This window comes from Gigantopelta aegis, chromosome 10 (assembly GCF_016097555.1).
Source record: "Gigantopelta aegis isolate Gae_Host chromosome 10, Gae_host_genome, whole genome shotgun sequence".
Classification (NCBI taxonomy): domain Eukaryota; kingdom Metazoa; phylum Mollusca; class Gastropoda; order Neomphalida; family Peltospiridae; genus Gigantopelta; species Gigantopelta aegis.
The window spans coordinates 26,101,633-26,129,003 of NC_054708.1; the positions used below are offsets into that span (position 1 = coordinate 26,101,633).

Genomic DNA, 27,371 nt, shown 5'->3' on the forward strand with positions numbered 1-27,371 from the left:
TCTGTGATGCTTTCTTTCTTCTCCGCCGAACGGCTGTACCGATCCGAATCGTTGTTATCAGTGTCTGTGTTGTCGTCCCCAGCATCGCCGTTCTCCTGGTAACACTGGATGTTGTAGTTCATATGACTTATGTTGTCTGCAGAAAAGGAAAGGAAGGTCTGTTTATGGACAACTCTGCATGTACATGGGGCTCTATCGGATAATCGGTTATACCGGTTATTAGCATACATTTGACACGCACCTGGGCTATGTAATTAAGCGGATTTGACTGTATTTAATAAAGGAAAGGAATGTCGATTTTCTTTTTTGACTTGACCCCTCCTAGAAATATCTCCCGCCACAGCCTAGATCCCACAACATAAATTTCTGTGCATGCACCTGGGCTAAATTCAGCCAGCCCTATGCACATCAAGTTCAACCATATGGCCACGTTGGGAACCAATCATATAGTTTGTGAACATTGGCAAATTATTAACTGGCTGAACTTGGGGCTGACCCATGTTAAATAGGCTACTCTGTTAAATTCTGATCAGTAAAAGGGATGAGGAAAATGCGACAGTGAATTGCATCTCTCTCTCTCTCTCTGAGCAAGTTAAGTTTGGCATTTGTAGTTTACCTAGTGTGACAATACATCTCTCATGAATGAGCAATTACTTGAACAGAGATCGAGAAATTTACTGTAACCAAACCCAAATCCTGTGAGAATGATATCCAAAATGATGAAATAAAAAATATCCACCTGCATTTTCTTATTTAGGGGGAATACTCCAACAAAAATCAATTTACAGAATTTGGATCATCTTGTAACAGCAATTTAGTACAAAAAATAAAAAAGTAAATACCCAGTAATGATAAATTTAATCTCATTGCAAATCCATGTTTCCAATTAATGTAATATTTTTAAAGACTAAAATTACAAATTAAGACAGATTTTGTTGTTTAGAATATCACTGTCTGTATACTCATGATTTTGTGTTTTTGTGAAACCTAGATTTGGGGTTGGAAGTGTAAAATTATAAAACATAATCCCAAAATATCTATATTCAATTATGTTCATCATTCTAGCAGAATCCAAGCACAAAACGTCCCCAAATTGAAAGCCTGATATTCAATGTATTTCTGGTCATCATACTGTTTGTAGTAGCTAAAACTTCATTTTATTTTCTAAGATATTTATTTTTTCATACATACAAAATTACTGGTGACTGAATATACAGACACTAATATTCCAGTTGAGTCTCTTTACCCTTCTTAGATATCTCGCCCGACGTCACGTCAGTCGACATACTGTATACTGTATACAGTGCATTCCCCAATTCATATTTCCTGCCGTTTTACACACGACACTCACCAAAAATGGAAATATAATAAAAGAAAAAAGATTTCTTTTCAAAATGATGGCTTTTGTTTTGATTTTTTCAATTGAAAATACCTTGAAATTTTTAGTTCAAAAAGTGGTTTTCGGCAAGTATTTTCGCCTGACAACAATGGCGGCATGTCGCAGTCATTTTCAGGGATCGATAGCTGATAGTGACAGCTAATTTGATAATAAATTTGATCGTTTTACCAATAACAAAAATTAACATATATTGCAATATGAATCGTAGTTCGGGTTTTTAAAAACAATTCTGGTCAGAAAACCACTGTTATCGGGAATAATGGACATAAATACTGGACAGCTGGCCACAAATGCCCGTAAGTAAACACAACTTTTTCGATTTTTTGACAAATTTTAATCACCATTAACTGATCTAAAAATAATAAAAATTACAAAAACCCACGAAAATAATACTTACCGATTCATATATGTACTTTATTTCATGTATTTATAAAACATTTAAGTAAACACATGTCAGTAAAAATTATAAACTTGTACCCACTCAACGTGTTTTTTGCTAAAACTTAATCCAGTAGTCTAAAGGTTAATGTACCTGATGTCTGGTGCTGAAAGGTCTCTGTATGTGTTGCTTCAACTTTTTTCCCAGAATCTTCTTTGGTTGGTAGAAGATCAAGGTCATCCATGCCAACAGAGGGAGTGTTCGGGGTCGCAGTGTGCTGGACGGTGTGTGGGACTGGTGTCGGGCGATGTAATGGATGAGATGTCCGATTCAAGATCCCTTGTTTTATCTGATGTGTCACTCGACTGTGACATCTGTCTCGGTACAAGCATTTTCATCTCGGCACATTCCGCTTGCAGTTTAGCCAAATATGGGGCATGGGCTGAAAATGGATCGAAAAATGAACAAATGAAAAAAATGGATGTACGAATGAAAGAATGGACTGGCATTGGCTAATAAATATCAAACAAGTAAACAAATGTGAATAAAATAAAATAAATGAATGAAAGAATGGATGAAAACTGAATATTAGATATCTATAGTCCGTCCCATCCTCCTACAAAAATATTTATTGTAAATCATTTCAGTTTTGTTTGACGTAAGAAGAAAAGTAAAGGAAATAAAAAAAATATTTACTATTTTTGTGTCCAATTTAGAAAACAATCGGCTCAAAAATAAATATCCTTAGTACATTCCATAGCATGAAAAAAAAGCATTCCCTGTGGGACAGACTATATGAGTCAATGTTTATCCATCAAGGTGCACAAATCAGTAACATTATTACAAACAAAAATAACAGGTGAAAATAAAATTAAAGCCAGATATTGTCAATTCATATGTCAAAAGCCAAATACTTTTTATGATAAATTTGTTGCTAACCAGAAGGGTTAAGTCTTAATCATTACACCATCAAGGCAAATCCTGATGTTATTTATTTATTTATATCCAATTACGGTTCAAGCATGCTGTCCTGGGCACACCTCAACTATCTGGGCTGTCTGTCCAGGACAGTGGGTTAGTGGTTAGTGTGACAGAAGAGGGTGTAGTGATCTTACAGCTACCCATCGAGTCATTATAACTCACTCGGGGTGGGAGGCGATACCAGGCTGAGAACCCAGTACCTACCAGCCTTATGTCTGATGGCTTAACCACGACACCACCAAGGCCGGTCTGACATGTTGGTTCTAGCATTAGTATTAGAAAAGGACAAAGGGACACAACTCATACACTACAATATATTTTGGGGGGGATGGGGTAGTGGGTAGGAATGAAACTCAAATCATCAACAAAACCTGGTTATCTGCATTGTAACCTAGTAAACAGACATGATAATATTAGATTCCATTGTTAAAAAAGGAAAACAAAAACAAATATGGTAAATAGTTTTCAGGACCTAATAAAAACAGATAAACTATTACTTACCTGGAATATTCCATAATCCTGACACCTCAAACGTTTTCAGTTTCTTTTCAAGTTCAGATACACGGTTGCCAAGGATTCTAATTAAACAGACAAAACGAAAAGAAAAAGAGGTTTAACAAAATACATGTAATATGTTCCTATTGCTAGAAATACGAGCGTATCACCATCACTGTTATCAAAGATTTCACCACTTTATAAAATAAATCTCACACACATCTGTGACAACTACGAGAAAATCCTGCCAAAGTACACAAACTAAAATGTTGATTTTAAACAGATATTTCACACCTGTATCATGTTACAAATGTACAGGCCACAGCCCTGACATTACAGATGTGTTTGGGGCAATAAAATGTTGATTTTAAACAGATATTTCACACCTGTATCATGTTACAAATGTACAGGCCACAGCCCTGACATTACAGATGTGTTTGGGGCAATAAAATGTTGATTTTAAACAGATATTTCACACCTGTATCATGTTACAAATGTACAGGCCACAGCCCTGACATTACAGATGTGTTTGGGGCAATAAAATGTTGGTTTTTTTAAATGTATATATATTTTTTTTTTTAAAGAGAAAAAAAGGTACAGGCCACATGATTTCGTTCTGCTTTTTTTTAATAATCCAAGAAATATTGTTTCTACTTTTATCTTAGTAGAATTGGGGATACTAATAAGTTATTAAGACTATAAACAAACATGTTTTACATCTTTCAAGTCAGTGTTTCGACTATTTTTGACTAACTTGTTTGTTTTGCGTTGGTGTGACAGTGCGAGAGTCTTGTCGTTAATGGTATCCAACAGTGCACTGCACAGTCCCTGCAGATCAGCCATCGCCTGCTGGGACACCGGCAATCCAGTCCTACTCTCTAGCATTTGCTGAACTGAAAAACACAGTGGAAACAAAACTGTAATAAAATCATGTTATTAACAAAACCCAAGCACTTGACACAGATTGTATTTATCCTGAAATCACCATGTCTACTGACAGAATATGATGACAAGTGGAGCAAAGTTGTATCTGTATAGTAGCAGGATATGACTTTTGACATAGCTACATTACAAAATTGCTTATTTGACCTCTAGGTCATCGTACCATGTGGCTGAAATAACAGAAATAATAGCTTTTTCCCTTAATATTTTATGGTCTGCAGGATAAATATACAGAATTTCACATATGATAGAATAAAGCAGATATCCAGTCATTAACAAGTTATTGTCTATATATATATATATATATATATATATATATATATATATATATATATATATATATATATATATATATATATATACATATATATAGGCAAAATTTTACATTTTGGATAATGTAATATACATGTATTTCCATTACCCTCACATTTATTATGTTACAATTAATGTAATTTAATTTGTGAGATATGTAATTATTCCTCTAATATGAACATACAAGATACTGGACACTTTTATTGTCTTTTAACATGTATTTATTTCTGATATATTTTTTATTATTCTAATACTATGAACACACCAACTTTGCACATTATTTATATTTTTGTTTTATTTGCTTTTGACTAAATAATTGACTGTCTAATAATACCCAAAGTGTTGTAAGCCTCAAAATACCATAAAAAAACATATTGCATATACTTACAACCTTGAAGTTCACTTTAATTTTACTGGAATTGATTAAAATAATTACCATGCTATTTTAAGACACTACATGGGTCACAAAAGCACACAGAACATGCTGATCATGCTTCGGGAAAGAATATTTTAGCTGTTTCTGATTGGTCCATAATTTGACTATCAACTTAACCTGTATTTCATGAACTTCATGAACCACAACAGGAACACGTAAAGGGCACCCCTCCCCATTATTTTAATTTTTTAAAAGTGCCCTTCTTAATTTATCTGGCTTTATCTGTCACAATATTGAACCCAACTGTGGGTGCTCCAATATTTATTTATAAACAGTCCCCTCTACAATTATTTTAAGCTTGATACAGTACTAAAGTCTCACTACACAGATGTCATCTGTCATTGAAACCAATACCAATGTTAAACTGCCCAACTTCAAATTAATTCTTCACCATTTCCTTGAAGTGAATATGTGAACCACAACTAAATAAAAGTATTATTGAAATGTTCAGGCCTTAATCTTGCCGGCGAAATGAGTGGGGTTTTTTTCTCTCGCCAAAATTCAACTAAAGTTGCTGAATTATTAGCAGTAGTGAGAAGACAAAGTCGCTGTAATATTCTGAACCTAATCCGAGACGTTAAGAATTAACATTATGTTATCATTGTTTCTGCCAGAGGGTAAAATGGGCATGGTGCCATACACAATTTTTTTTCTAGATTTTATTATTTTAAGTTAACCTTTTGACAAAAGTAATCACTTATCATTACTGTATGATTTTCTTAACCCCCAACCCTAAACCTAACCCATTTTCTTTGTTGGGGAGGCCACCCATAGTCCCTGTTGACTGGTTGTATCCAATTCCATAGTGCCATACCCAAAAATTTCTTTCTGGCAGAAACACTGCTTATGAATCAGTGCACGAGGTAGTGAATGATCAAATGTCAGTAACGTTCACCTTGTTTTTGCGTAATGACGAGGCCCCCACTTCTGCTCTGTCCAAGTTTCAGAATTCCCTTGTTCTTCTTCTTCTCCAGCATGCTCTGATACAAACAAAACACGTTTATTATTTAAACTTGTATTCACAGAACATGAAGCATAAAACAATTACTGAAACACAGGGTGTTCATTACATCTGAAAGTACGAGGCTGTTTTAAAAAACCCCATCATATCCACTCTTTTACAGAAAGAAAATATTTCAAGACAAAACTTCCTTCCTCCTAACTCCCCAATTTGAAAGTCTTGAATACATATCTGCTATGTAGGGTCTCCACGAGGACTCAGGCATGGGCCGAGTCTAGCAAAACTCGAATCCGTTCACAGGAATTGAGTACCCGTGTAAGGAAGAGCACTCTCATTAATTATATTTTTACGTCATTTTGACACATTCTTGCAGCCAATTATATTATAGGGCTATGAGAATATGAGGAATACAATACAATGGCATGATTTGGCATCTATGTCCAGTGCTGGAATTAAGATGCATAATGCTATTTTACTTTATTTCTTAGTCTCATTATCATCTACCACCTCAGTGGATCCATTCAGCTGATTGGGGGTTTGCTCGTTCCAGCCAAACAACTGGACAAAGGCTGTGGTATGTGCTTTTCTGTCTGTGCACTTCTGCATTAGGAAAAATGTAGCAGGTTTCCTCTGATGACTACGAGCCAGAATTACTAAATGTTTGACATCCAATAGCCGATGATTAATTAATATGCTCTAGTGGTGTTGTTAAACAAAACAATTATTTGTTCATTATCATCTAGTGTAAGTGTTGGGTATTCGGGTCCATGTCAAGTTTGACCCACGAGTACTCGAGTCCAATAGTTTGGACTCATGGAGGCCCTACTGGTAAGCATGTACTAAGTATTTAACGTGTGGTTGTATAGCTGACATTATGAATGACAATACCTTGTACTTGGAAACTGTCTGCATTGCCATCGCTTTTTCCTCCTCCAGTTGTTTTAAGCGTTCCTGAAGATATCTGAGAAAAACAACAACAAAACAAATACAATAAGACTAATGATGACAAACTTTAGAAAATATTTTACTATTGTCATGAAATACTCATAACAAGAAAATAGGCCTACTGTCATTTATAACAACATTTCAACTGACTACATATTCACAAACATTTAAACATTCTAAAATTTTCAGACCACAAAAATATTCATATTTTTTTTACTAACGCCGTGAGACATTTTAAAATCCTGTTATTTAGTGCCTAACATGATTAGCAACAGATCTTAGATAAAATCTATTCCAGACAGGTGAGCACATATTACAGATGTTGGGTACTGGTTGGGATAGAGCAATGCACGAACGAACGAACGAACGAACGAACGAACATCCAACCACTGCAGTTGCCCACAACAATCGGCAATGCCATGGAGTTTTTACTTCTCCACATCAGTTTTTTTTACCTTGGACTACAGGGCTCAAGCTTAACGATGGCATTGACAGCAATTCCAGTAGTTAAGATATAAATTGCCGTAAGTAGGCAGCATCATCGACGGCACTTTTGTGCCATCGGTAAAGCTCCTCAACAATGGCAAAATGTATACACCAGACAGCTGCCCGTATTTAACACTTGCACATTTGAAATATGTCTACATACAGTAAAATAACCTTTCAGTCATGTTTATTTGCTGCCAATGTCACTTAAATGTTTTCACCATAGGCAGGCTCAAAACCGCCGTCGGTGGGCGATTTCAAACATGGCAATTATTTTTTTAATTGCCGTGGGAGACAAATTCTTAAGTTCAAGCCTTGGACTATATTTTTTTCAATGGCATATTATTTTTGCTGTGGACATTTTTCTTAATTACAGGGGTTAATACAACTCACATCAAGTAAGCACTTCACATCATTGGCCCACCCCAAACCAAACCACTATAACAGTTATCTCACTTGTTTTCCATGGCCAGAGCATCAATATCAACAATGCGATTCTCGTCTCCCTTGAGTATGTAGTTGAGTTCCTGATTGAGTCGATCGTATTTGATCTTGTAGCCGTCACGCTCCATCTCCTGGTCCTGCTTCTCATCCAACACCTGCTGCAAGTCTCGCTCAAGCTGCGCATACTGCCAATAACAATTTTTTTTTTTTTAAATAAAGTTTGTTTTGTTTAACGACACCACTGGAGCACATCGATTAATTAATCATCGGCTATTGGATGTCAAATATTTGGTAATTCTGACTAATAGTCATCAGAGGAAACCCGCTACATTTTTTCTAATGCAGCCAGGGATCTTTTATATGCACTTTCTCAGAGACAGAAAACACATACCACGGCATTTGTCCAGTTGTGATGTATTGGTTGAAAGGAGAAAAAACCCAATCAACTGAATGGTACTGTCAATAACAGATCAGAAGTTAAAGCACATATTGCTTGGACATAATATACTTTTACAGCATAAATTGTTAACTATTATAATGATAACAACAGATAGTATGTAAATGTATGTAGCTATTACATATGATTGATTGATTGGTTGCTAGATGGTAGGACAAGTCCAAAAGAATATGGAGTGGGCTGCACTTGGGTGTGAGGTCAGGTTAATGTATGATATGAAAAGGAAATATTTTTTACAGATTAAAAATTGACTTTATACATGTAACAACGTAAAGAAAAAATCTGGGCCCAGATTTTTTAAGCTATATTAGTGCTACGATAATCGAAAATCTGTAGCTGGATAAAACAATGTAACATTACATATCTTTTCCAGGCCTCGAAATTCGGTTAAAAGGGCAGGCTATAATAGCCTTTAAAAATCTAGGAAATGAAGGGCACCAAGGCTAACCTAAAAGGCACAAAGGCTACGTTCATACATTTTCAAAGGGCACCAAGGCAGTCTTTTTTAGGAAGTCAATTTAACCAGAAAAAAACTTTTTATCTGTAATTCTGTTAAATTGGTCATTCATCAATAAATCAAAGTATTGTAGTGGTGTCATTAAACAAAACAGTATTTTAATTTTTTTGTGGTGTCCTTAAAGACACCTTTGGTGGAGAGAGATTATGACGTATCTGGTCTCCTTGAACAAAGACTGCTGCTGTTCCATCTCATTACAGCAGGTAATGGATCAAAGTCCACTGGTTTCGGACCATCTGAGCAGATGGAGTATGACTGAAAGAAAATTATATTTGAATGGCTGGACAGTTATGTTAAAGTCTTAACATTAAAGAAATAAAATAAAATAATCTATAATAAAAGTAGATATGTTAATTTTATCTATTAGTTTGTGAAGGTATCTCCAGAGAATCACTGTAGAATACAGGTACTAAGTTTCAGAATTAACCAATCAAGATTTCTATTTCAATTTTACAATCTCATTAATTTAAAAAAAAAAAAAAGAGAAAAAAAAGACATCTTTATTATTTTGTGGAGACTACCAAGAGAATATGTGTATTACGTTTCAGAACAATACAATTAAAGCTTTAGGAAAAGGGATGAAATGTTCAGTGTTAAATTATTTGAAATACAAATAATTAAATAAATAAATGTTCAAACCAAATCATTTAGGTTTTTAAAAATTTAATCTTTATATTATTTTTGTTGTAAATTCTATATTTAATAATAATAAAGAAAATCCACCCTAATTTCGACTTTTTCGCCAACAAACATAATTGTAATAACAAGATTAACCAAATGACCCATATAATTATAGAATAAAAAATGTGGAGGGAAATCCCATTCTGTCATGTGACCGTATCCACAAAAACGTAAACATTGTCGAAGGACACCATGGCCTATTTTCTTAAGTATGTGTTCAGCATTTATGGATTATTTTTAATGTGTGTGTGTTTTAAATGGAGGTTGAGGGGTGTGTGTGCGTGTGGGGGGGGGGGGGGGGGGGGCAGCGATGGTTTTTATACACCCCTATCCCATTTTTTTGCACCTTCTTACGCCGTGCCCTGGACCCAATCACTGGCATTGTTAGAGACTGGACCCAGACTAGACATGCCTGGACGTTGAATGGATATGAGCATAACTAATTTGTTTGAAATTTGAATCATTAACACGTGCTCTTATTAGGTACCACGGTAATTGATGACACACGAGATCGCATGACAGTACGGTAACGTGTGTGGCGATTAAATGGCTTTTATTACAAACTGCTAAATACTGTAGGCCTATAGAGGAAAATATATCGTATTATCGTAACTCCAGTTTATTTTCCAAAAACAACAACGTGCGATCTCAACAAAACAATCGAGGATTTCTCGATACCACATGCACAGACTACAAGTTTTTACCGCATGCAAAGGTGAAGGTCATCTGAAGAAGACGTGGTACAATTTTCGTTGTTGGCTACTGCTTAGGCCTAGTACCCAGAATTTATTAATATACACGGGTGTAGCCTGTAGGAAGATACCAAAAAGTGGGGTGGGTGGGCACACAGACACACGTATAAAATTAATATATAAACCATCGATGCTGCTACAAAGTACCCCCTTCCCCGCTTCCTAAGCCAGTAATGTATAGGCCTATCAACTGCTGAGCATGGGTAATAATTAAATAAACGGAATATTAAAGAATAACCACAAACATTAAACAGTTCACATTTATTTCAGTGTTTCAGTTAATTGGGAATAAATTAATTTGGGTGATTTTAGCATGGGTCCGTTCAATAGGCTAATAAACATTAAAACTATAAGTCTGTCCCACAGGGAACGCCTTTTTTATTACTATGAAATTTACTACAAGTTATTCATTTCTAAGCCGATTGATTTGTAAATTGCACACAAAATTAGTATTGTTTTGTTATTTCCAATACACTTTTACTTTTCTTGTTACGTCAAACAAAACTGAAACTAATAGCAAAAAACATTTTTTATAGAATGATGGACAGACTTTTTTATAATTTAAAAATTTGTCATGAAGAATATCGATAACAATAGCCCCACGTTCAGCCAGCAAACATTTGTCTAACGTTCGTGAACTATTTGATTGGTTCTCAACGTGACCATTTGGTTTATTGTGAAGCGCATAAACCAGTCTAGAGGACTTTTTTCCGCTCGGTCTGGTTGAACGCAGATGACATTTAAATAGCTAATAATAATAATAATCTTTTTTACCTGAAATAATGAACAAGTTTTGACAATTTTTGTCTTCTTTAGTCTACTTTTTCTTCTTTTTCTTCTAGGCATGGTTTAGCCTATTTTGAAAAAAAAATTGCCCCGGGATTCTTTTTCGGCTATTTACGTTTTTTTTCGTAAATGTACGACGTTAAAACTTTCGGCAATTTACGGTGGAGTTTTTTCCCCGTAATGCTGTACGTTTCAACCGTAATTTATCATTTGTTACGTTCGATGTGCAGTTATAATACATGACCAAGAAAATGTATACAAACACTACCGAGGAACATCAAATTCGTGCATGTTTAATGTTTTAAAATAAAAGTTAGGGTTATACAAGTTTAAAAAAAAAAACATACACAAAAGGGGCACCACGGCAGGTAATTAAAAGGGCACGGTTATTCATAGCCGTAAAGTAAGTGGTATTTTTGAGGCATCACGGCAAAGGCACAAGGCAGTACGGCAAATGCCGTGGAGCCGTCGTGAATTTCGAAGCCTGCTTTTCATTTTCAATAAAGTATATATATCAGTTTTCTAAAAATTATTGAAAACCCTGCTTTAAAATCAGCTGAAAGGAAAAAAAAAAGATCAATGAGTTACATGTAACTCCCTTGAATAGTATTATAATCCATGTAATTTCCCCCCAATTGCAGCTGTGTAGTGTACATGTATGGTATGTACTAAAACCTATCTAGAATGATGCCATGTATGTTTTCTAATAAAGTTTGACAAAAGATAACTATAAAAATTATCAAAAATATCTTATTTAAAGCTTTACTCATTATAGGTATAATCCAGATGTGTGAAAACAGGACTGTAAAAAGATAAAGTAAGGAAGGAAATGTTTTATTTAATGATGCACTCAACACATTTTATTTATGGTTATATGGTGTTGGACATATGGTTAAGGAGCACACAGATATTGAGAGAGGAAAGTCACGGTCTCCACTTCATGAGCTACTCTTTTCGATTAGCAGCAAGGGATCTTTTATATGCACCATCCCATACAGGATAGCACATACCACGGCCTTTGATGTACCAGTTGTGGAGCACTGACTGGAACGAGAAATAGCCCAATGGAACTTCCCCGATCTATCCCAGACTGACCTGGCATCAAGCGAGCGCTTTACCAATGGGCTACGTCTCGCCCCGGACTGTGAAAAGAGTGATGTCAGATATTCTAAAGATTCACCAACATATATGTATTATCTTAAACAGAATTTATTTATTTTAGTCACCTCTTTCCTTGCAGCTTCAAGTTGTTTCACAAGATCTTCTCTTTCGTAAGCGGGAAAATGACGAGTATTAATTCCTTCATCCGTCGTTCCCACTCTCTGTCTTGCTATTTGTTCACGTAACAACTGGAAATATACAGACACTATAATTATATATAAATAATACACAAACAAAACAGGGCTCACCGTGTCTATTGTCAACAGTTGTTGTTTTTTCTAACATTACTATTGACCAATCTCAAACTGTTTTATTTTGCCTTTGGCAGTAATATGTACTTTTTAAATTAAAGTTGTACAATTATATAAATAACCAGCATGGTATTGAAAAACGTTTGTCCAAATAGGTAAGTGCAGTGCATTTAAATATAATTCAAATAACCAGTAATGAAATCCGAAAATTATTGATCTTGTAAGAAAAGAAAGAAAGAAAGAAATGTTTTATTTAACGACGCACTCAACACATTTTTTATTTACGGTTATATGGTGTCAGACATATGGTTAAGGACCACACAGATTTTGAGAGGAACCTGCTGTCGCCACTTCATGGGTTACTCTTTCCGATTAGCAGCAAGGGATCTTTTATTTGCGCTTCCCACAGACAGGATAGCACAAACCATGGCCTTTATTGAACCAATTATGGATCACTGGTCGGTGCAAGTGGTTTACACCTACCCACTGAGCCTTGCGGAGCACTCACTCAGGGTTTGGAGTCGGTATCTGGATTAAAAATTCCATGCCTTGACTGAGATCTGAACCCAGTACCTACCAGCCTGTTGACTGATGGCCTAACCACGATGCCACCGAGGCCGGTGATCTTGTAAGAAGTAGCTGGAGGACTCATTGAAAAATTCAACAAAATCTGCTTGTTGCAGTAAATGGAAGCGTAAAAAAATCACAGGTCTAATTATATGCAATTTTACATTGTTAGAAATAACACATATATTGTATTACACACACACACACACAAATAATGACAGGTCTAATTATGCAATTCTACATTGCTATAAGTAACACCATACATTACGTATATATTGTATTACACACACACACACGCACAAATCACAGGTCTAATTATGCAATTCTACATTTGTTATAACTAATATAAGTAACATTACTAACACCATACATTATTTATATATTGTATTAAACACACACAAAAATCACAGGTTTAATTATGCAATTCTACACTGTTATGTGTAGCAATATACATTACATATATTGTATTACACACTAAAAAACTAAACATACTTGTATTATCACAGGTACCTGTAAGCGACATCTGGTGTACATTGTGAATTTATGTCACTATTAACATTGATTTTATTTGGCAGTGACAGTTGTGTTTGATTACACCATACCACAGCCACGTTTACAGGCTTGTATTACAAGATATAGATATACTGGCATTAAAGGGGCATTCGTAAAGTGCATACACCAAGTGTGGGGTTCGGACTCCAGTACAAAGAGCATGAAAGATGAATGGGGGCTTCACAGAAAGAATACAGAGTGTATTTAACATTTGATCAAAAAATTTAAATTCTGTTAATTATAATTATTTTAGTATGCTTCAGTTTCTCTTGTCTATGTGTTATCATGGGTCAGAATAACTTTGCAGCCTTTATTATTTCACCGTATAGAATTTTGTAATTCTGACGACTACTGATCATGGCAAAACCTATTGTTTTGCAAATGAGTGAGTGAGTGAGTGAGTGAGTGAGTGAGTGAGTGAGTGAGTGAGTGAATGAATGAATGAATGAATGAATGAATGTTTAACGACCACACCAGCACAAACAATACAAACTGTTTTGCAAAAGAAAACATACTACTACTTTTACATGTAATAACTATTAGTAGTCATTAAGAGCATCAGTGAAGGAATTAATTCTTGCAGATTCTCATGACATGGACTGGACACAACAGGCTGAACCAGCACATGCATATGAGGTTCTGGTCAGCACCGTCTTCCATGTAATTCTACGGAGAAGCAGAACAGACGACCAAACATGTCATCCAAGACTGCAAAAATCTACACAAGTACACTACCTGGACAACTACAACAACACTCCAGAAGAATGGAAGGAAGGAAATGTTTTATTTAACAGCACACTCAACATATTTTATTTACGGTTATATGGCATTGGACATATGGTTAAGGACCACACAGATATTGAGAGAGGAAACCCACTGTCGCCACATCATGGACTTCTCTTTTCGATTAGCAGCAAGAGATCTTTTATATGGACCATATCCACAGACATGATAGTACATACCACAACCTTTGTTACACCAGCTGTGAGCACTGGCTGGAACGAGAAATAGCCCAATGTGCCCACCGACCGGATCTCGGCACTCCAGAAGGAAATGTTTTAGTTAACGACGCACTCAACACATTTTATTTACGGTTATATGGCATCGGACATATGGTTAAGGACCACACAGATATTGAGAGAGGAAACCCACTGTCGACACTTCATGAGCTTCTCTTTTCGATTAGCAGCAAGAGATCTTTTATATGGACCATTCCACAAGACAGGATAGTACATACCACAGCCTTTGTTACACCAGCTGTAGAGCACTGGCTGGAATGAGAAATAGCCCAATTGTCCCACTAATGGGATCTCGGCATTCCAGAAGATGCTATACAGTACCAAAAGTGATCTACAGACAGTATCATACATAGTCACAGCTGGCCTCAACGTGTAGTCGTCAAGCAAATGAAAAGACGACGACTAGGAACATCAGTGAAAGAATTGGATTCTTGTGGATTCCCATGACATGGACCGAGGTAGACTTTAAGAGTCCAAAATACTGGACTTGAGTACTCAAGGGTCAAACTCGACCCAGACCCCGAGTACCTGACACTTACACCAGATGATGATGAGACTAAGGAAAAAAGTAAAATAGGATTATGCATCTTAATTCAACGCTGAACATGAATGCCAAATCATGCCATTTTTATTGCATTTAGAAACCGGTTGATACATTCAGTTTTGTGACAGACGAACGGACAGACCCCAGATTAAAAAAGAGAAACTAGCACTTGATCATATAATTATTGTGTAACTTGTATTGCCGATTAGTCACTGCTGAAAAAAATGCTCTACACTGTCTCACTTGTACAGATACTCGCTTGCTAGACTCAGCCATTGAAGATCCTAGTACTAAGTTCAGCTCACCTTGATGTCACCCTGTGCGTCATGCAGCTTTTGTTTGAGATCGTCCACTTCAAACTTAAGAGACTTGTTGTGTTCCTTTGTCTCACACAGCAGGTTCACCAAGCTCTGCAAACAAAACAAGTTAAAGCAGGGGGGTTTTAATGACACCACTAAAGTAACATTGGATGTCAAACATTTGGTATTTTTACACATAGTCTTAGAGAGGAAACCCTCTACATGTTTTCATTAATAGCAACAGATCTTTTATATATGCACCATCCTAAAGACAGGATGGCACATACCACGGACAGAAGCAGTTTTCTGGTAATATTAAAATAAAAAAGGTGATATGATTTTATTTATTTTTAATTCCTGAAGTAAACTACATGTACATGAACACTGTACATGTAAAAAAAAAATGTGTAATAACATTAATACAATTTCATTTCATTGTTATGCTTACAGGTAAAAATCCAAGCACAATGTAATGGACAAAATCTCAGCTATCGGAGAGAAGGTGGGGTACATGTACATTTTGCCTTAAATCTCTACACTAAGCTCATAGCTCACTCTCTCCCAGTTGGAGCTGATAATGGAATAAGACCTCAACACTTACCATCAGCTTGAACCTTAAATGGACTGGGGTAAATAAGTTAGTCACGTTTGTTTTTGTTTAAGGACACCACAAAGCACACTGGTGAACTAATCATCAGTTTTTGCATGTCAAAAATCTGGTAACTCTGGCATGCAGTGCAGAGAAAATGTGCTACATGTACCTTGTTACATTAGCAGCATGTGATCTTCTATAGTACCTTGTTACATTAGCAGCATGTGGTCTTCTATATATGTGCTTTTAATCAGACAGAACAGCACATACCAAAGCTTTTAATATACATCATGGGGTACTGGTTGGGAAGGGAAACAGTAACCTATCATGTACCTAGCAACCAACTGTTAACCAGTGAGCCTCCAGCTGGTAATGTGTAATGTGAAAAGGAATGGTGATGGTGATGGGGGGGGGGGGGGGGGGGGAGAGGGAGAGGCTTAATAACACCATAGCATCTTTTTTCAATACAGCTATTTGATTACTGTGACACTTAGTCTAGATGGTGAGAGAAGAAACCTGCTACCAGCAAAAGACTATTTTCACCCACAGATGGGATATAACATATGTATGTATGTATGTATGTATGTATGTATGTATGTACGTACGTATGTATCACAGCCTTTTAAAATATGTATATATCGTTTGTGGAGTACTATTTAGGATGTGCCACATTTACATTTCTTAAAATTGAACAGATGAAATATGTTTGCTCCATTATGCATACAATTAAATTATTCCACCTTTAAAAATTTTGGAATGAAAAAGAAAAATGTGGAAAATTAGTTTTAACTACAAACAACAATTTGAATTAACAATTACCTGAGATTGCATGTCTGAGTAGAAACCAGGATCCACTTGATTGAATGACAAACTTGGAACAGACTTTAAGAAAAAAAAAACCCAAAATACAACAGTACATATCGTATATACAAACATAATAAGCATATGGGTATATGGCAAACATGTATATGGTACAATGGCCTTTGCTATACCAGTTGTAGCATACTGGGTTTCTGCCAGAGGGTATAAAATTATGTTTCTAAAATTATGAAAATGAATGGATACATATTTATAATTTTTAGAAAGATTATAGTAATAGAACTGCTGTTTAAAATTTGTCAAAGTACATGAAGTGCAGTGTTCAATTTTAAAAGAATTCAAACCCATAACCACCTAGTAGTGGCACTTATGATCTGTCTAGTTTTCAGTACGTATCCTCAAATTATTAGCCCTAAATGATCCTAAACCAACAGTGCATCAAGCAAGCGCTTTACCACTGGGTTATGTCTCGCCCCGTTAGAAAGGAAAAAATACAAGGTACATACGTTTCCAGCAAGCTGTCTTTTCATGCCTTGACAGCGTTCTTGCAGCTGTTCGGCCATCAGTTTGAACTGGTCTCGCTCGCTGCGACATTCATCCAGCTCTTTGCTCAGGATCAACAGAGCTTCATTTTTGCTTTCAAGCTTATGACGACAAATCTGGTACTGAAATGAGAACACAGAATTTAGGTGGGTTTTAAAAAACAAATTATAATAGATCTTTGAAATACATGTAGGTCTGCTGAAGCAGGTCTATCAATATACTAGTGTTTTCCCTAGGAATTTGGCAAGGAATGGTAGACTAAACACTTTTGGGCATTTTAACCACTTTTAAGGCACTTTTTCCCCCTATTAAACACAAAAAATTAATACTAATAAAAATAAATGTAATTAACACCCTTGCTTAAATAAATTAATGAAAAAATATATAACAGGGATATTTTATTAATAATAATTATTTTAGTAAATTAATGAAAAAATATATAACAGGGATATTTTATTAATAATAATTATTTTAATATTTATATAAAGGCAATTTTATAATTAATTATTGAAAAAGTCTTGTTTAATCTCTGGACAGCATGGCGCTGATTAAGGCAAGACCAAACAATTTTCTACATGTATCTTAATTTCCTAAAAAGGCATGCCAAAATAAATTTTATGACACTTTATTAAATACCTGTACACTTAACTTTGTATGTTACAAGTAAAACACAATAATAAAAACAGATAATAAGGTCTGTCAACTGAAGCCAAGTTGACTATTAATTGGTTAGGTGAGTAAACATCAAAAATAATTTCGAACTCCAAGCCTTCAGAACTGTAGCTGAGCATTCCTAAACATTTGATCATCAAACAACACTGCATTTTAATACTTATAAAGCTCAGATCATGACAGATGGGTGTATTGTGACAAAATGAACTGAACATCTAAAACAAAATAATTCCAAATATATGGTCTTCTGTGTTATATTTGCTCAAAAAGTACACTTGTGGAAAACATTTTACACAGATTATCCTAAATGTCTTGTTTATCACAGGCAAAATGTAGCGATACTGGATTACAAAATATAAACATAATGTTGGGGGTTTTAACAAAAAGTTTTAAAATGTATTCAATTTAACCCTACATCAGTACATGTAACCCTAAAATGCCATGGCTCGAACTTAACGACGGCAATTGCTGTCGTTGAGATATAAATTGCCATTGGTCAGTAATGCTCCTCAACAATGGCAAATAACCTTTCAGTCATATTTATTTGCTGCAAAAATCACTTTTTTTAAAATGGGCATTGGGCCGATTCTCGGAACTGGCGTGACGTCACACGGCCTAGTTACCGATCATCCGGGTCTTTGGGGGTGAAGCAAAGCCTTAGTGATTACTGGTTTACATAGAATAAAGTTATCATATTAACTTTTTACATGCCTTACATATTGTCATTTATTTTCTGTAGCTAACACATAGTTGCAATACGTCTTATGTGTATTATAACGGCTTGGGTTGCCATATAAGAGAAATGAACAACGGGAATCTGAATTAGTATAATCTATATTTAGTACCGATGTGTTTTCGTGTACTTTGAATGTCGAGGGGACAGGGCAGGTTGGGCAGAATATAATTTTTGTTGATGCAATTTTCAGGTAATGTTAATTATAAATTTTAACAATTATGATGTGGGCTACAAAATATATAATTTGTATTTATAATAAAATTTGTATGCATGATTAAGTTAATTATTTTTATGATTTAATAATTATTTTATTTCCAAATAATATGTAATAATTAAACAATGGCAAAGTTGTTACTTTACAAGTTCAAAATTACAATAGTATTATTGTCATATCTTATTATATAGATGTATTGGCAACAGTATAATGTTCCACTGAATACATTCTTTTATTCTTAAAACAAAATAGTTTCTTAAAATAATGAAATGCTTTTGTTTTTACAGATTGCAAAATTACCACATGATGTTGCCCTTCCTTACCGCTTGAATGCAGGCAACAAAAAATAGCAATAATAAAATATAGCCATCCTCAGACCTAGACATCTAGGGGGAGCAATATCTCTCTCTACTTACCCATCCTGAGATTAGTTTCAAGGAGAATAATATATAGTTTCCTTTGGCATTTGAATTTATATGCATGTAGTATCAATATGGTAATATTTTAAATTGCCCCCCCATAAACTACATTAGGGAGCAAATAATCAGTTCCCTCAGTTATTTTCATGTCGAGGTCTACAACCTAATAAAACATAAGTGTTACCTCGTCGAACAAACATGCAAATGTTTTAATAATAGGGTTTAACCTGGTATATTTAGTAATAAAACACAAAAACTTACCTGAGTAAATAATGGTTAATATATATATGTATAATATTGGTGTTGTTTTATATCTAGTCACAATGGATATTGCAGATATTTTCTTGTTCAGTCTTGTGCTGTATTGGAATTGTTATTGCAGTTCAATTTAAGTAATATCTACAAAACTAATTTTTAATAGTATACAGCTGGAGAAAGGAGGCAAATATCATGGTTGTTAATAAACTGATCTATATCGGTATGCCTTCTACTAGACTACACATATTTAACCTAAGTTGCTTTTAACCCGGGTTAAATTACCTCATGTAGATGCACTTATGTAGCATAGTCAAGGAAAATATATGAATGAGATAGTTAAATGCTATATTCTCCATGTCAAACAGTGTTTTTAAAATGGAAAACAAATATCAGATATGGCAGTTGACCATTCATTTTATTGCAGGTAATTTCTAAAGCAGATTACACACACAAACACAAACACACACACACTGAACTGTACAATACCATGAAACTACATATATATGTAAAAAGGTAAGTCCTCTAACTAGAACAAGTAAAATTTACAAATGTACCACAACCACCAAATTACAATAGAATAGATTTTTATGTATTTTTAGATTTATGTATATGTATGTGTAGTGTTTTCCCAAGCTTGTTTTAGCACCATGCCTCAATAGTCCAGCACCATCTTGCCTTAATCAACACCATGCTGCCCTGAGATTAAATAAGCCTTTTTCACTAATTAATTCTAAAATTGCCTTTATAAAACACCCAAAAAGGTATTATTAATTAATAAAATATGACTTTTACATCTTTTGGCATTCATTTATTAAAGCAAGCACATAAATTACATTAATGTTTATTTCAATTAATTTTTGTGTATTTTTAATGACAAAAAGTGCCCCGAAAATGGTGAAAATGCCCCAAAAGTGTGTGGTCTACCATGCCTTGACAAATTTCTAGGGAAATCACTAATGTGTGTGTGTGTGTGTGTATGTATGTATTGATGTATGAATATCTATATATTGTATGTATGTCGAGGTTGACTATTACATACATTGATATTAACGCACTGGCGCAGGGGATAATTAAATCCTTTCTGGCCTCACAAATTGTCCCATGCCGTTGCTGGGACTCGAACCTGTGGCACCGATTTGCCCGCAAATTGGCAGACTAACCACGATACGCTCTGAGCTATCGAAGCTTCCATAAAAAGGAAGCTCTTTCAACTCAACCATATGCATGGGGCCTACAATCTACGCGGTCGATCCCGCTTACGTGCATGAAACAGTGGGCAGACCTGGCACTGGCTAGTATGTATTGATGTATGAATATCTATATATTGTATATATGTCGAGGTTGACTATTACATACATAGATATTAACGCACTGGCGCAGGGGATAATTAAATCCTTTCTGGCCTCACAAATTGTCCCATGCCGTTGCTGGGACTCGAACCTGTGGCACCGATTCGCCCGCAAATTGGCAGACTAACCACGATACGCTCTGAGCTATCGAAGCTTCCATAAAAAGGAAGCTCTTTCAACTCAACCATATGCATGGGGCCTACAATCTACGTGGTCGATCCCACTTACGTGCATGAAACAGTGGGTAGACCTGGCACTGGCTAGTATGTATTGATGTATGAATATCTATATATTGTATGTATGTCGAGGTTGACTATTACATACATAGATATTAACGCACTGGCGCAGGGGATAATTAAATCCTTTCTGGCCTCACAAATTGTCCCATGCCGTTGCTGGGACTCGAACCTGTGGCACCGATTCGCCCGCAAATTGCAAGGCTAACCACGATACGCTCTGAGCTATCGAAGTTTCCATATGTATGTATGTATGTATGTATGTATGGATATCTATATATTGTATGTATGTCGAGGTTCTGGCCTCAACAATTGTCCCATGCCGTTGCTGAGACTCGAACCTGTGGCACCGAATCGCACGCAAATGTATATATGTATGTATGTATGTATGTATGTATGTATGTGTGTGTGTGTATACATATACATATATAGATATATATACTGATGGAAAGAAATAAAGGATCACAATGATTACAAGGAATAATGACTGCATCAAAAATCGATTCATATTGTCAGAAGTTGACTGGGAACATATAGGCTACACATTCAACACAACAGATATTCAATCCCTCATTACAACTTGGTATGAAATATAGACATTACTACGCTAGTTGTCAATTAAATTTGGTGTACAATTTGATGTGTCCCCTTATTTCTTTCCATCAATATATATATATACACACACATACATATGTATATATATATACACACACACACTAGTGATTTTCCTAGAAATTTGGCATATATATATATATATATAATATATATATATATATATATATATATATATATATATATATATATATATATATATATATATATATATATATATATATATATACACATACATATACATACATATATATATACTCTTCAAAAGAAGAAACGCAAAACCACATTGTCGTAACATTTGGAGAATTGATTTAATTATTGAATGGTGAGTCCGATAATTACCAAATGTTGCAGGATTGTTCACAATTCACTCTAGTCCATTGTGAGTAAGTGATAGGACACACCACCAAGGTCAAGGTCATCTGGAGTCAATACCGGGTGTGGCCTCCGCGTGTGTTGACAACTGCCTGGCACCGCCTGCCCATTGAAGCAACCAGAGTACGGATGACGTCCCGGGGGATGGTGGCCCACTCGGCCTGCAAGGCTGCTGCCAGCTTGGGCAGGGTCTGGGGCTGTGGTTGTCGCTGTCGGAGGCGTCGGTCCAACTCGTCCCATAGATGCTCAATTGGGTTCAAATCCGGTGATATCGATGGCCAAGGAAGGACATTAATGTTGTTGTTCTGTAGGAAAGCCGTTGTGAGACGTGCTGTGTGAGGCCTGGCGTTGTCATGTTGGAACACTGCGTTGGCGTTGGCCATAACTGGAACGATGTGTGGCCGGAGGATCTGGTCAATGTAGCCCTGTGCATTCAGGTTGCCCTGCACGTGGACCAGGCCAGTTCTGCCAGTGTTTGAGATGGCTGCCCACACCATGACACTACCCCCGCCGAATCTGTCCACTTCCTGCACGCAGTTTGCCGCATAACGTTCACCACGACGCCTATGGTCGGATATCCTGCGCAAACCTGGTATTGCTGCGGCTGTGGAGGTGGCAGTAGTCAATCGTTCCCGAAGGTGGCGTACCCGGATGTAGCGGTCATGCCCGGGGGTAGTGACCCGTGGTCGACCGGATCTAGGGAGGTCACGTGTTGATCCATGTTGCTGGTAACGGTCCCACAGTCTGGAGATGGTGCTTGGGGACACATGGAATGCCCTGGCAACGGCCGTTCTGGATTCGCCTGCGTCTAGTCGGCCGATGACATTGTTTCTCTGCGGTTCACTGAGACGTGGCATGTCCTGGATTGTCAACTGTCGGCCAGATACAGAGGCCAGGCAAACGAACACCCTGCACTTTTATACTGTCGGTGTTCATGTTGCACGTGCAGACAACGCACGTGCAGTGGTGACATGGTTTGCATGTGGCTGCGTTTTTGCGAATATTCACATTTTGGAACTTTATTGTACAGTAGCTGCGTTTTATCGAATGTAACCGTGGGAATGTGTTTGGGACATGCAATGACCTTATATTCACAAAGCATGAACCGGTAGGAAACATAAAATCGGAGTTATAACCCATTTGCGTTTCTTTTTTTGAAGAGTATATATACATATATATACATATATATATATATATACATATATATACATATATATACATATACATATATATATATATATATATATATATATATATATATATATATATATATACACACATATACATATACATATATATATATATATATATATACATATATATATATATATATCTATATATATATATACATATATACATATATATACATATATATCTATATATATATATCTATATATATATATACAGTCAAACTTCGTTAACTCGAAGTTGAAGGGGACGACGAAATAGTTCGAGTTTCAGGGAGTTCGAGTGTTCGAAATTCGTACAGCAGACCTCAAAGTGAAACTGCATTGCAGTATTATCATTTCGTTGATATCGGATGTTAACACATTTCTTCTGTGTATATGATAAAACTAAGTAAATATTAACAGAAACGAGATAAATCCGATCAATTTGACGTTATCTCTATGTACTTTTATTGTATTAATTGACAGTAAAGTAATAAAAAAAAAAACGAAAACTGAAAGCACGTACTTACATATAACCGGAAGTAAGCGATAAATTAAAGTTGATATATTTTTCAAATGTCAAAACAAGCCGGAACGTAACGTTGTAATAAATTAAAATACTGAATGTCGATTAGCATTAAGTACGTTTGTTTATCAAATAAAAAATACACAATATAAATAGCAAAATTATTGTAAATCACAAAAATCATTTTAAAAACCCTCACTAACATAGCGAGACATAACATAACAAATCAAAACGCTGTATGCCAAATAGCACTAGGTTATGTACTCTTTTTTTTACATATAAAACATTCACAACAGTACAAAATAATTTTTTGTAATTAGAGATTGTTTGGCACACTTGTTTAAAAAATCGTCTTTCATTACTGTGTCTGTAATCTTGCACAGATTGAGCAGCATTTCTTCCGAATGTTCACGGTTCTGCAAACAAACAGCGTTAATTGTTATTACAACAGTTCTTTGAAGATTACAAGACTATCCGTACTTTGTGTAATGAGGCCCGCTGCCGTGTACAAACACCGACAACCCAATGCAGGCATGTAGGATCATTTCATTCCGCATAGTCGGCGATCTATTATTCTGTAATTACCATGTGTATCATTGATAGCCGAGACCAGTCGGGGCACTCACGCTTGGCTTGGGTGACAATTCATTTTTCTTTAAAGTATTACCGGTACAGTTAAAAGGCTCAGTCACTCCACAAACTTCGAGTTTTGGAAGTCCAATATCCCTTATTTTTTTTATGGTGGGACCACAAAATTACTTTGAGAGATAGAGTTTTTCGAATGTTCGAAGTTTGAGTGTTCGAAGTCTGTTATTACTAGTTTGTATAGCAGTTCGGCCGGGACCGCCGTTTCACTTCGAGAGATCGACGTTTACGAAAGATCGAAGTTTGAGTTATCGAAGGTCGACTGTATATACTGAAACAAAGGCACACACACATTATTTACCCTCTGCACCAAAGTAAATACTAAACACACTGGGGAGGGGGGGGGGGGGGGGGACGACCTATATTTTCTTACTGCAGGCCTGCTACAGACACATTTGCAATTTTTTTTTTAAATAATTAAAGTTTAAACAAGAATTTAGGCCTATATTATAATTATTATGTGTGTGTAATTTAGCAGTATAAACTTTTATTTTAAAATGAAAAAATAAATAAGATGTAATAGCTGTGGTATGGCAAAATAAATACAAGTATAGATAATATCCAAGCAACTAAGATTAAATGAAAAATAAAGACCACACAAATTTAATGATAAAGGAATATACAGATTATACTCTTTATTCAAGAACTGGATGCTTTTTTTTGTTGGGGGTGGGGGGGGGGGTTCATGGAAGACGATGGAATTGTGTATTTTATTTACAGTATAATGTGGGATTTTTATCACTGCACATGCTTTAACCATTTTGTATGCTAAATTAATCTCTGCTGGTGTCAACAAGCAACAACATTAAAGTCAACGTCGTAGTCACATTCTGTGAGGGAAGCCATGGAATTCCATCAGGTTTGTCGTTTTAATGACCCTACCCACAAGCGGCGCCAAGTCTCTTCTTTAAAAATTTGTAAAACGATATATTTTTTTAACATCATGTTATGGTTTATGCAGCCAACTGCACAACATGTGTTAGGCATCGTGACCATTAACTGTTGTAAATGATCGACCAAAGTTGCCTCATTTCACTATCAAACCATACGTAACTAAGGAGAAGCTTCACCGCGTCACGTGATAAACAATGGCGGCCAGGGGTCGAAGTACCCGTATGTTCGGTTCCGAGAATAGGCTTCAAAATTGCCATCAGTGGCCAGCGTGGGTCATATCACACATGACAATTTTAAATAAACATTGCCGTGGGAGACAAATTTTTAACATAAATAAAATATATTTTTAAAAAGCATACATATTAGGGTATAATATCCGCCCGGTCCCCTCCATTATTATTTTTAGTTAGGGTTGAGGGTTAGGGTTAGGGTTATGGCTGGGGTTAGGGTTAGGGTTGGGGTTGGGGTTGGGGTTGGGGTTGGGGTTAGGGTTAGGGTTAGGGTTAGGGTTAGGGGGGACCGGGCGGATATTTTTCCCATATTAGTAGGAGCAAAAGACGGAACACACTACCGGACGAATACGGAAAAGATATAAGGAATGAGAAAAAAAAAGTTTCCTAAATAGGGCCTCATCAGTTCTGCTGTCAGCCAACATACCTCATTTCCCAGCACGTCGTATTTAATAGCCAGTTCCGATAAGTCAAAGTTTGACATTTTGGCATAATTAAGTACATATGGCCGTATTCGTACCCTGTGAAAAAAGGGACAAAACATCAAAAAGTACTAGCTATTATTATTCTTAATAACATCTCCAAAAAGGTAACAGCTTTCAACTTTAGACGCCATAGATGTTTTGTTAGTGTTGTGAACCTTCCTCCTTGGTTTTCAATGATCCAATTTTAACAGTGTGAGCAAGAAATGTGAAACAACGTTATGGCCTATTCTATACACCTCCTCCCGCCACCACCGCCACACACACACACACACACACACAAGCACACAAGCACACACACACACACACACACACACACACACACACACACACACACACACACACACACACAGCACACAAGCACACCCGGCACCAGTTCCCACCCAAGATGAGTTCTGACCGCTCAGTTGGGTGGTGTAAGGCCATCACTAATCGCTAAAAACTGTTCTGGACAGACAGGCAAGAGTGTAGCTCGAGTGTCCTCTAGGCCACGGCCCGCCCTGTGGGACACGCGAGTTAGACCGTGTGCAGTGGTTGATGGTCGGGGTCGAACGTCCTGCTCAAAGCGACTTTAAACAAAATATATGCACATATAACTGCAATTGTCAAAATTTGCTGAATGCAGTAATGCATTTCAGGACAATTAGTTTTCAAAGTGTGATGGAAGATGCAGTATTAGTGCATGCTGCCCCCCCCCCCCCCCTACACACACACGGGAACTCGGAGTTTCGTATTCTCGATCTCAGGTTAACCACATTCTTCACATATAAGTATAAAAGAGACTGAGTAAATTTTTAAAAAGAAAGAAAAACCCTCTACTTTCATACCCTGTATCATGTCACACACAGTGTGGAGTTATCATTTATAAATGAAATGTTTCACTTCTGTTGTAGGCCCCCTACATGGGATCCGAAAATAGTGTTCTCTATCCATCCGTTTGGTCTCTTGAAGACTTAAAATTATATTTTGAATGAATGAATGAATGAATGAATGAATGAATGTTTAACGACACCCCAGCACGAAAAATACATCGGCTATTGGGCGTCAAACTATGGTAATGCAAACAAAAAAAGTGATGTTCAACATCAATATAAGAATTCAAGATTTAAATAAAAACAGTGTAAAGAACTGTGCAAAAATACAAATATCACAGATAGATACTGACTTTTACTAAAAATTTCAATTCGTGCTGTATTGGCCATTCTCAAAGAGAATGTTACACCCCTGCACCACG

At 36.1% G+C, this 27,371-nt stretch overlaps 1 protein-coding gene across 1 annotated transcript; it reads right to left on the reverse strand.

Annotated features, from left to right (window-relative positions):
• On the reverse strand, nt 1-26,258 carry LOC121383454 (coiled-coil domain-containing protein 149-like). Its single transcript, XM_041513506.1, has 12 exons — nt 26,083-26,258; nt 17,284-17,442; nt 16,778-16,840; nt 15,373-15,477; nt 12,200-12,322; nt 7,793-7,965; nt 6,794-6,866; nt 5,840-5,924; nt 4,009-4,147; nt 3,261-3,337; nt 1,932-2,220; nt 1-136 (listed from the first exon to the last, which is right to left on the reverse strand). Exons 1-11 carry the CDS (start codon nt 26,197-26,199, stop codon nt 2,015-2,017), a joined length of 1,320 nt encoding a protein of 439 aa, XP_041369440.1. The 5' UTR covers nt 26,200-26,258; the 3' UTR covers nt 1-136; nt 1,932-2,014.
• Nucleotides 26,259-27,371: the final 1,113 nt, after the last annotated feature.